This window comes from Syngnathus leptorhynchus, chromosome 13 (genome assembly GCF_054491065.1).
Source record: "Syngnathus leptorhynchus isolate UIUO chromosome 13, UIUO_Slep, whole genome shotgun sequence".
Classification (NCBI taxonomy): Eukaryota; Metazoa; Chordata; class Actinopteri; order Syngnathiformes; family Syngnathidae; genus Syngnathus; species Syngnathus leptorhynchus.
The window spans coordinates 1,123,914-1,136,139 of NC_141207.1; the positions used below are offsets into that span (position 1 = coordinate 1,123,914).

Here is a 12,226-nt window from a genome sequence, read left to right on the forward strand (position 1 = left end):
TCGGAAACAACAAGGCACAGCAAACTTTTAACCTCTTCAACTGGTCTGTTGTTTTTTCAAGTACGGGCTCCAACGAGGCAAAAGAAAGGCACACATCAATTTTGGAAAGCATCAAATCGCAGAAGATTGCACTTAGTCATTATACTGTAGAATATGAAACCTCAAAGAACCTCAAATAATCTTGTGTTTATATTTGCAGATGAGAAAAAAAAAACATCTGCACGTATGCAGCAAAGTGGCTCAACTTGACATTTGACTTGTGTCGTAGCATCTTCTGATGATGTCAACAATCGAGTCTTCATTTTAGACAGTGGGGGCTGTAGTTGGCATGTGCGGGTTTGACCCACTTTGTTCAATATCGCTCACCCAATTAACTTTCGGCTCCGTTGACATGAGAACTCACATTACCTAAGAAGGACGTTAGTTTAAAAACGTGTTTCTGAATCGACAGTGAACCTGCAAATGATCGAAGTAGATTTACTAAATAAGGCACCGGGCACTGCCGAATCAACTGTTGGCCAGCCAGTTGCGTGCGACCTGCTTACCGACAGACAAAGTCACCGATCGATTGGTTGTCATTGACGAGCGCAGCCCCAGTCGGGTCGGCTCGGCCGAGCGTAAAGCTGCCGGGTGCTCGTCAGCCGATCCGGCGTCGACCCCTCGACGGGTCACTTGGATGATCCCAAACCTCAAACAGCCATGACGACAGCTCATCTTGTCACAGAAAAGTTTGACCACCAGGTGGCAGGAGAGTTCACTTTCTGCACTCCTTTGTTGACCCGGTCACGAGTTAATACTTTAATTATACAAAAATAAGTCAGTAATGTTATTATTCCGAAATGCTATGAACAAAGTGGCTTGCAGAGGAAGGCAAGCCGAGACCACACACAGACCAGAAGGTGCTTGTTTTGATAACTGGCTGCTTTTTCTTCAAAGGGAACCAAAGACAGGCGTAATTTAGGCAAGACTTGAGCCACGATTTTTTTTCTCTCTCTCAAGTCGCAGATTCATTGTCGGCGTCGCTCTCCCATATCTTCCACTGAAAGCGCTAATTAAATCCAACTTGCACATTTCTCCCTCCCATTCAAACAAGGTCAAGCACAGTTTGTTCCAGGGTCACCTTGTCACTCCCATCGTGTTTTTAAAGAGGAAATCAATTCTGCCACAACCGCCCCCCCCTGAAAATAATTATGTCTTCTGCAGCATTGCATTTGTGGAACATGAATGAGGCCGCAGAAGCCACCTGTTGTTAGGGGGCGGCCATTTTGCAAATTGCCGTCCATCCAAAATGACATCACAGTCGAGCGTCCTGCATCCTTCGGCACCCCCGCTCCATTCACCCACAGCGTGCACTTTTGACCTTCTCGCCGGAAATAAGATGCGAGGCCACCCACCCGTGTACCTGTGCACCGCAAACACACCTGGAAGACTGAGTGACAGCTATACTTTGCCACCTATTATGTAAGAGCTGCACACTGTTGACTCTTGCTCACTGTCCTCATTTGACCGACAAAACACCAGAACTGCGCGTGTGTGTGGTTGTGTGTGTGTGCGTGCGTACAAAAGACAAAGTTTGCTTTTCACACTGAGGTGTCAGCATCCAAACATATGTGCTAAGAGATGGGAGGAAAGAGAGAGAGTTCGGTGGAGAGCAGAAGGGAGGTTGGAGTGGAAGAAATGAGACAGAGAGGGAGAGAGAGAGAGTGAGACTGACCACGTAAAGAAGAAAGTGAGGAAGAAGTGAATCTTTTTGTCTCCAGTTATTATCTTGACATAATTCTGTTGTCCAGCAGAATTAACAGAAAACTGGAGCGGAATAATCAGTAAAATGATGGACAGAAAAAAGAAAAAAGATGATTCATATTATTATCATTATTATTATCATTTATCATTCAATTTAACTTTACTCATGAATGACATTTTTATTAGCATCAGCAGCGTCAACATTTCTTAGCTGCTTGTAGTGCAGATTGTTTTTTTTGTCTTTAAACAACTATCAAATGAACAAAATCATTGATTCATGAACAGTCATTAGGATAAATGGTTTTGTAATATACTTTAACGCACAATAAAATTTATTTGATTAATCGATGGAATAATTGATTCTAAAAATATTCGTTTGTGACCGCCCTTTACATTTGTTTGACTTTTTGTAAGATTTTAACAGATTTGGGGTTTTTTTCAGCTTTTTTGAACGTTTACATTGCAAAGTTTTCCAGGAGGGAGAAATTTCTGTGGTTTTAAACAACTGCAACCTCAGTGACTCATGCCGCACGCAATGAGGGACCTCCTGACAGCGTTCAGAAATCAACTATCATCTTATTTCGGGACTGTAGGTTTATGTCTCTGCATTTTTATCTTTGTACAGAGAGGATAACAAATATGTGGCATGACAACTTTGTGAATCACAAATTGTGATAAGCAACAAGCGTACAGAGTAGAACCAGCAGAACGTTAGTGAGCGTTGTCCTCATGCGTGTGGCGAATCATCTTACCTTGACGTAGTCCACGGCGGCATCACGAGCGGCTGCGGGCTCCCTGGGGAACACAGACAGAGAAAAGGCCCTGTTGAGTGAGCACATCTCGTCCTAACCGCCAACAAGCTGTCCTTGTTCTCCGGGTTTCTTTCCGCTTCCCACGTGCAAGCCGGTGAGCGACGATATTGTTTTTCAAACAAGCGTTCGCATACATTGACGCATCTTTGCTGTTGAGTAGCTTGTGGCGAAATGCGCATCAAGAAGGGATGCGGCTCGCCAGAGTTGACTCGTGGGAGACACAAAACTAGATGTTCATACTTGAACGGCTTCTAATTCAAGTCTCACTCACTTTCTCTCTCTCTCTCTCTCTCTCTCCCCCTCCCTCCCCATCATAACACACATCCCGGCCACACGCCCACCCTTGTGAGTCCACTGACATTTTCACACACAAGCGCTTGGAAAACACAGATGCGATGCCCGCTTTTTTTTTTTGTTTGATTTTAAGTAGCCTCGGCCCACGAAACACTTTGAGATAATTGTTTGGTCCCATTCTACCCTAAGCAACTCAAGTCTCAAGTGCAGACCTTGCTCTAGGAGGCCCCAAAGAGGTCATTAGCGCAAACCCTGGCCCGAATCAATCAGGTTGCCGGTTAAAGTCCTTCAAGCTCGTGTTCCCATGGGAATATTAGCCAAGGCCGCTACTTAACAAGCCAAACACATTGAGCTGTAAACCCTTCGGCTTTAATATCCAGTGGGATTTTTATTACGTAATAGAACAGAAGGCTACATTCACAGAGCGTTATGGTCATGATTCGGACACCCGCCGGGCTGGCTTTTGCATTTACAATCTCGAGACCTTTTCGAGAAGGTTCCCGAAAAGAAGATAGACTTCATGTGCATGTGCGGGAAATGGCTAATTATATAGCACTGTGGGGCTTTCTCACAATCGCTGTTCCATAACTGAGCCACAAGTGGGCTGAGTCGAAAAAAGAGTTATTTTCGCATACATGTGACGTTAGCGTGCCAGCGTGTTTGCTTTTTTTGATGGCCGCCACCGCACGCAATCATTATCGCATCCAGTTGTTGACACCCCTGCATGCTGGGCCTGCCCAGAAGTATGGGAAAAGAGTATCATTTTTAAATGACGTACTTCCATGTTTGTAACATGGCTGTGTAAGACGCCATTTCAAACCCTCGAATGTTTTGACAATAAGAAGCCCGTGTCGGAAAATGATGAGCGCTACTTTCTTGTAAACGACAAGCCGGCTAAGCATTATGTTGCGTAATGCCGCACGACCCTGACCTCAGTGGACATCCCCGAACATAGTCCACCTGCCCGTGGAAAAAAAAAGCTTCCCTTGGCATCCCCTTGCATTCCCGCTCGTCTGATCTGCAAAACTACAACACACATGGACGTGGGTCAGGTGGAGGATAATGTCAGACCGAACGCAGCAAGAGCAGAAAAAGGACTAGACGCAAAGTGCGGTTGGAATGCGGAGGGCGATGCTGGCCTTCCAGTCTGCGCAAACTAACCACAGCTAACTTTGCTGTTTTTATTCTTCTTGTTTTGCTGAGCCAGCATGGGAGGCTTTCTGCTTGCTTGACCACCAGACCGACCTGCTGCTGCTGCTGCTGCTGCACAAAGCGAGAAAGAGTCCAAAGTAGGAAGGGGGTGCGGCTGCTCTCAGCCCAATCTTTTCCTGGCTTCTGTTGTTCTTTTGCTTCCCCACATGACATTTAGCATCACCGCATGTGGGCCACTTGACGCCATATGGGCTCGTCCGTGTGTGCCGAAGACGAAGCCATGCAGTGGCAAAGGGCAGCCACTAGATGTCAGTGTCAAACTAGATTTGCTTGTTAAAGGTGTCCCCGGTGCAAACATTCATTTTGCACAGCTTGTTGGAGTTGAAAATGAGTTTCAGGCTGAGGCAAATTTGAACGACGACATGAAAGGCATTATTTTGTTGATTCAAGGGAAAGATGCATATGTCAGCCACTCCCTCCTTTGCCGTCTTCAGCCTCCTCCTTATCTCACCTCACTTGGTGGTCTGCAAAACTTCCCACTGGGAGTCAACAGAAAGGCAAACTAGCCAATCAGGAGGAAAGTCAGGTCAGGGGTCAAAGGTCAGCAGACGGGGTGAGCAATGGAGAGCCAAGATGAACTGGCCACCGCTTGCATACCAATGACATCACACTCCCTTTTCGTTTTATAGAAAGGCAATTAGTGAGAAATGCTGGATTCAAATCAGCAAGCCAGATAGCAACAGGCAGACAACTTTTGGACAACTTTGCGAATGTCATCCAGAAGCCCGGTCCAACCCCAGACTTCCAATTGAATGTCTCTGTAAAGAGCTGAAAAGGGCGTCCGCCAACAATGCTCCCGAGAAGGACGAAAGTGTGCCAAACTTGTGGCAGCATATTTCGAAAGACTCCAAGTAGCACTGACAAAGTGTTGATTGAAAAAACGCTGTCAACATGTTGGTGTGATGTCTTAACCCTTCACTTATCAGTCTCGCTCGTGCCTGACGAAGCAGACGAATGAAAACACAAACTTCTTGGGTAGACTAAACCAAAGAGCTGGGAGAATAATATTGTTCCTCGCGCAGCCACCTGCACTGGTCCAAGGTGGCTTGGACTAATAGTCCGGCTGTATGTCACCACGTGGCATATGAAATGGATCTAGAGAGACTGAGTATGCAGACAAAGAGTTGACAGTCATGTAGGATCTGGGCCTGCCACACCCTGACCTACAAAGGTAACCCAGATGCCGGGGGCTATGAGCTAGCTACATCAGATACAGTCGACTGTAATCGGAGCCGCAGAAAGATGGCGAGACGTGATGAAGGATGACAAGCCTTTTTCTCTCTCTTCCTTCGGAAGTTGATACCCCGAAGGAATCTCTCTGCACTGTCCAGTCTGAGGGGAAACAACGCTCTCTGGCCGGTGGAGGTTCGAGCTTCAAGGTTGTCCTGTGCGAAAACCCCTAAACATCTGCAAATGTTCAACAACAGCAATGGTCCCATTTTCAAAAGATCCCTTTGACAATATTTCCCAGGAAATTGCAATGTCCCATCACTCTTCTTAGTTATCTTGGGTCTACCATAAGCAATTACCTTCTTCAAGCAAAGTGCCATTTGTTTTTGCAGCTGTGCTTGATGTTGTGGCTGGTGAAATGCAACAAGTTTATCTGGACTACTTTTGCTTACCCGTAACTGTGGAAGTCGTCGACAATATTTTGGAGCGGTCGCGAGGTCACGGACTGATGAACTTGTCCAGCTAGCAAGGGAGATGTCCGCCGAAGCGCCGGCAGAGTGTGATTGGCTCTGGCGTCCCAGATGTTGGCGTCCCCTCCCTTGCGTCGAGGCAGCGTTCCGTGAATGGAGATCTGCTGGTACGGAGCGACGGGGAACTCTGATCCGTTACATCCTGCGACGGGACTAAAGAAGAGATGAAAAACTTTTATTTCCTTCATCGTTCTCTACAAAATGAAGGACTCGTTTTTTGATGAGGAAGTTTGAATCCATCCGGCCCACCTCTGTCTCGTGCTGAGAAGATCCATGGAGGAGGCAACGGAGGCTTGCAATTTTCTTGAAGGGCAGCTACTTCCACTAGGAGCGCCTAGGGAGGGGGCGTGCATGTGGCCAGCGCCTCCTAATGTGTGATGTGCGTGCAGCGACCTGGGCAGGCTGGCAAAACGCCCCTCGGCCATCATCCTCCGCTCTGCAAAACAACAACACGATCATCATCATCTTCAGCTCTACCTGTATGACAAATATGAGCGTAAATCAACGTTCAGCGACTCGACACAAAGTCATGTAAATCCAGAGAGTGAGCAGAACAGCTCTCCGTACTCACACACCCTTTCTCATTGTCGTGGACTTAAAGAACACATTCCTCATTCCAAGCATTGCGTGACTTTGTGATGGCCATTTGTTGTGTCCACAAGTCAATTCCAAAGGGAACTAAACGGATTCCAGTGTTTATTGGATGTTAATCTGATATTCCTCCGGAAAAAAAAAAGACATACGTTTATAAGACATGTGATGTCATTGTTATGTTACATAATGACTGTTATCAGATTGATCAGTATAAGATTTAAGAATTCTAGATTCCAAATTGGATGTCTATAAATAGTCCACATGGGGTGGTGAAGTGAAAGAATGGTTTGAACAAACAGTGGAATGTTCGACATGAGGCAGATGAATTCCATCCCGTGTTATCCCACCACAGCAAGTTAATGTGCCGACCGGGCTGGCCTGGCCTGCCGGCAGTCCAGACCTGCCTACGACACTTCAACAGTTGGCGTCCTCACTTCCAAAGTGAGCATTGTTGGGGGTTGTACTTGAATACATGTGTGACGAGCTTGTTTATAAAATATATAACTTGACTTTATTTATTTGCTGGGGTGTGTCTACGGAGAATAATGGCGGTAACCAAATTGTTTGGCTCTGATGGAAATCTGTTCCTGTTAAATTCCCCCGCTGCGTGACGATGACTCAACGATCTGCATGGAATCACTCATCACTCATCATCCTGGACACGCCCCATAAAATCATCAGTCCATTGCCAGAATAGATGCACTGGGAAGCGAAGTGCCAGGTCAGCCTCTCTTGATTTACGAAATGACTCGACTTTGGAATTGAAATTTCGCAGTATCGTGGAGCAATTCTAAAGCCCACTTGGGTTTTGAATATGTGTTCAAGTGACCTTGTGTAATCTGGCCCTTCAACCACTTGAGACAGGAAAGAGAACAGCAGGGGGGCCTTCTATTGAGACGAAATGCAAACGCGGGCTTAGTAGCGGGCACAGCTGACCACCGTGGGCCTTTTCAGCATGACAAGCAAAGTTTATTCACCCAAATAAACCGCCGTAAAAGCAATTCAGGTCCAGCTGAGGCGCATGGGCTCGGCTCGGACCGGACCGGGGATTCCTGCGAGGGCCACGACGATGACAAGAGGACCTATTATAAGACCCCCGGGGGTGGTCAGCTGTGTATTTGTGTGGCCCCGACCATCTGCTTGACACGCATCCCTTCTTTGGGGAAGAAAGGATCACTATCACTGAGTGAATTCACAGACGTTCTTCTCTCTTACTTCACTCAATCCCGTTTTTAATTTGCAACTTGAGTGAAACTGAATTTGCCCTTGTCCCGAGTTACACATTTTATTAGACTTACTTGGCTTTTTTCATCCCTACGGATAGCGTCTTTCCCCTTAGACATGCTTTTACTTGACTAGTAGACTCGCCCCGATTTTTAATCCAAGTGCACGGTCATCGTTTATGGGCCTTCCTTCCGTAACACTTTAGAATTGTTGTCAAACGGTTAGCAGGAACGAGTGTTTTTTTTTTTTTTATGTCAGCAGTCATCTTTTGAGGCATTTGTGCTTCAAGAAGGCAAAGTCCGATTTCATTTCCTGCGTAGACAAGTTGAGGATGTGAAACAGTTGGATCGCTGTTTGCAATTTGAGCGGATGAAGCACATTGCAGTAACCATCCGAAAATCTGCTGTTTTGTTTGGCCATTAGCGCCACCGTTGGAATGATGCTCACGGAGCTTGACAGGACAACACGTCCTGTTTCACGTCGACTCTTTTTTTTTTTTTTAAACATCCACTTAATGACAAGTAAAACCTTTGACACATTGTGAACTCACATAGGGGGTCATAGGTCAGAAGAAGAAAACACATCAACAGTGCGCACAGCGTTGGCTGGGGAAACACAGGAAGAGGAAACGGCACTGTAAACATTTTAACAGCGGGCAACTTACTCCCAATAAAAGATCAATACAACAATATCAATAATAATACAACAGCACAACAGCAATAAGGATATAATGGCACAGATCTGACTCCAAGCTGTTTAGGAAATAGAGTTTCACCCTCTCAATTTAGCTTTCATAATTTGGGGATCTATGGACCATTGCAGAAGGCTCAACAGAATGAATTCACAGGAACCAAGTTTAGAGTCGAACCACGCCTTTGCGTTGAATGGAGGCAAATCTTTGTCAGTATCGGAAGGCAGCAGAACGCAAACAAGAACATGCTTGGGAATTCACGGCTTCCTCTGGTGAGCCAAAAGTGTCTTCCTGCTTTGGCATCCAACATTTGCGCATTAGTTAAACCACCCCTGGCCTGAAGTGAACAATGGCAACAACTGTCACATGACTGCGGCTCAGAACCGGCCTTTGTTTGGACACAGAAAGAGGTGTCCTACTGCGCTCTTCACTATGTGGGCCCAGCAATGTGCGTGCGTGTGTGTGTGTGTGTGCGCGCAGCCGGCCGTCCATCTCCATCAGTATCTCTCTTCAAGACACGTTCTCATAACCGACCGAGAGGTCAAAGTCAAAGCGTTTCTAAACAAAGCTGTCAAGCTGGCACCACTTCACATCCAATGACTTTACAAAACGCCCGTCATATTGACATTGCGGTGAATAAGTGAGCCTTACAGCGTCAAAAACTTAAGCCACAATTCACCAAACCAAATAAAGTCTCATCAAGGTCTTGTAATTATTCCTGGCTGAGGCTTCAAGCAGGAACTCGCCCGAGCGCAGCTCCACACGGCGCCTTAGGATGTTCCCCCAATTATAACACTCACAATTAGCCTGAATCATACGTTTCATTTGGCAGTTGCAAGAGCTGAGACAAAAAAAAGTCAGCAGTGACAATAAAAGATGAAAATAGCCTGAAGAGCAGATGGCATGAAACTCACCTGCTGATCCGTCTTTATATTCTTCGATCACACTTTTGCCGGCTCATCGTCTGATGAGCAGCCGGCCGGAGGACAACAACTCTCGGACAGGCAAGAACAAGCCGTGGTGCGCTCCTCCAAGCTCTGCCCTCCCTCCTCTTCCTCTCTTCCCCCCTCTGAGGAGTGATTTGCGAGCCCCCTCCTCCTCATCTACTGTGCAGGAGGAGTTTCCTTCTCTCTCTTTTAGCCAAGTTGCGTCTTGCAATCCCCCCCCCTCAGTTGCCCCGCCCCGCCCACAACTCCTCTCCTGCCCCCAGCACTGAACAAAACTCCCCTGTGCAAGTGCCACTCTCCTCCTCTCATCTCTTCTTATTTCATTGCTCTCGGCCTTTTTGCGCGGGATCTCTTGCACGCAACGCGACCGGCTTTGGATGTGTGACCTCACGTTGCCGCATGAAAGGGAAACTCACCGCTTGGATTCTTCTGAGCAACTTAATTAGGTCAGACCGAAGGAAGTTGAAGCACTCGACTCAGGGAGTGTTGACTCTTAGTCAGCACGGCATCTATTCTTATCACAAGGGTGTTAAAAATGCCCCATGATGGATGAAACTATTTCAAGAGAAGCGAGATCAACAGAAGTATGAGGACAACACTGCCTGGCCTCTGTCCTCCTGTGAATCCGTTTTGTCTAACATTAATAACACGTCCATGTGCAAGTATGTTTGGGCGCATGTGAGTAGCAAAGTCCATATTTCTTCTCCACACACGCTCGAAAATACCTGGCATTTTTGGTAAGTGGGAGGGTGTGAGTTCCAGGAACCTGACGGTGAGTCAGCTTGAAATCACCGTCTGCAAAATCACGAAACCTTCATGACACCTTCTTCTGACTGTGTGCATGTTCTCTCATCGAGAGTAAATTCCATCGCAACATTTCCTTCCCATCTTCCTTTCGTTTCCTACATTGTATTTTTAGACTTGTTCTGCTTGATCTTGGTTTAATGGCACACAACACAGGAAGGCAGCGAGTTCAAGTCTTTATCCTCAAGAAGACTTTTAGCGCCTTTCTACGTACACACGGCCGGAAGCTCACACCGTGACAGACGTTTCCTGCACTTCCTGATAATGTCTGCACGTCTTTAGGCCTTAAAGAGTCATTTTGTCGGCATTCAAATGGTTTCTGTGGGATTAGAAAGACTTTACGGGGCCACCTCCTTCATTTAAACTTCACCCCCATCCGCCTCCCTCGTTGGACGCACTCCCCATCTCTGATAAACTATCCGGCGGGTGTTTTCTGTCAAAAACGTGTTGAGTGTAAACGGCTAAATGTTTGGCCACTCCTCATCCTTCTTGCTTCACAGCCTCGGGTTGAGTTGCTCAAAATCCAGCGCTGAGTTGCCTCACTTATGGTGACTCGTGTGGATTTCCTGTTACATGCTGGATGTGGATTTCAATGATCAACTCCAATTCTCCACAAAAGATGGCTCCTCGCCGTATCTTGAGCCTTTTTATATCCTTCTGCCAACGTAGCTGTCACTCCTGCGAGTAAGATGCTTCCTCCCACCAAAACGTGCACCTAAGGTTCATTGACTGTCAGTGTGAATGCTTCTCAGAATTGTCTGGACTGGATCTTCTCTGCTTTGACAGATGCTAGATTACGTAGATGACAAGGTCTGTGGTAACAGTACACACCAAGTGGACTGAGGGAGGTATTTACAGTACATAAAGTAAGAACACGAAACTGTGGCGCTAACCACAAATCTTGTTGACAAGTCTATCCCTGGTGGAGAGGAAACGGACCTTTCCTTCACAACACCAAGTCGGATAGTGGCTCAATGTCCGGTGGTTAAACAAGCACGTGATATAAAATAAACAAGCGCGCAATCTACAAGGTCAACATGCATGAAGTACATTTATAAGGAACTGTAAGAGCTCCACTTGCGGGTGACATCAGATTGGCCGACCTGATTACAAATCACCACTGGAAGTGGCTACTTGGCCACTGACTCAGTTTTATTTATTAATTTAATTTATTTATGTTCCGTTTATGACACAAATGTGCAAGGAGCCCCCCCCCCCCCTCCCGAAAAAAGGTGTCTCCTAAAACCTAAACCTAGTTTGCTGAAATGTGCTTGGTGCAGATGTTATTTTGCAACTTAATTCAATAGGTTGACTGGTGCCAGTCTAATGTGATTGGTAAAACGGATGCCCTTGGGTCTGGAGAGCGCAGCCAGTAAAGGCATTAGAGTGACCGAGCCAAGAGGAGATTGTCCTCTAATGCGGTCTTGGCCGACTGAGCTGAGCTGAACTTTGTTTTCCCCTTCAAAGTCCCTCCGTGATTGGCTTTTGTTAGCAGACGAGCCGGTTTGGCTCACTCGGCGGGCTGCATCTCCATGAGTCTATTTATAGCGGCGTACTCAATGAGAAATCGGATGCTGCGGCAGCACTCTGGAGAGACGATGCGGTCATGGGAACCGGCGGAGGTCCAAGCCACAGGGAAAAGTTCAACAGAAAGAAGAAGACTCTCGGGAGATGACCTCGCGCTCTCGGTTCCTAATAGAAGAACGCGTACGAGCTCGCGCTTGGACTCGTCAACAAACACAAAAAAAAAAAAAAAAACCTCGAGCGTGAGACAGAATTGCTCCGTGTGAACATTTGGTCGTATCGCTTTGTCTGACGCTATCAAACGCAGCTGCGTGCTTCATTTTTGTTCCCGCTTTCATTTCCATTATCTTTGAAGAACAATCCACCACTCTCATTGTCTCCCGATGGAATCGCAAGCAGCTAAACTACTCGTGATGTTTGTGGAGAAAACTAAACACAAATAAAAGGCATCTGTGTGGCAGTCCTGCCAAAGTATCATCTGGATGAAAGATGGCAAGAAAACTCTCTAGATGGATTCCTGTAGAAAATACACTGAAATAAAATTCTTCCGTTCCGCTTGGCCATCCGGTACCTGTCAGCTGCCTCCAGGGTCCCCCAACGGCCTGATAGGACTCCTTCAGCTTGACGGCATCCCTTACCGCCGGTGTCCACCAGCGGGTTCGGGGATTGCCGCCACGACAG

The 12,226-nt window shown here is 46.7% G+C and overlaps 1 protein-coding gene across 3 annotated transcripts in view; it reads right to left on the bottom strand.

The window, feature by feature from the left end:
• Positions 1-9,332, bottom strand: part of bcar3 (BCAR3 adaptor protein, NSP family member) — an 18,807-nt gene extending 9,475 nt beyond the window's left edge. For all 3 annotated transcript variants that reach the window (XM_085927346.1, XM_085927345.1, XM_085927344.1), the window contains exons 1-4: positions 9,185-9,332; positions 6,011-6,197; positions 5,684-5,914; positions 2,496-2,538 (exon numbers count right to left, since the gene is read on the bottom strand). In XM_085927346.1, coding sequence (XP_085783472.1) covers positions 2,496-2,538; positions 5,684-5,914; positions 6,011-6,189 — 453 coding nt within the window. In that variant the 5' untranslated portion in view covers positions 6,190-6,197; positions 9,185-9,332. The remainder of the gene's footprint in view (positions 1-2,495; positions 2,539-5,683; positions 5,915-6,010; positions 6,198-9,184) is intronic.
• Between the last annotated feature and the right edge of the window lie 2,894 nt (positions 9,333-12,226).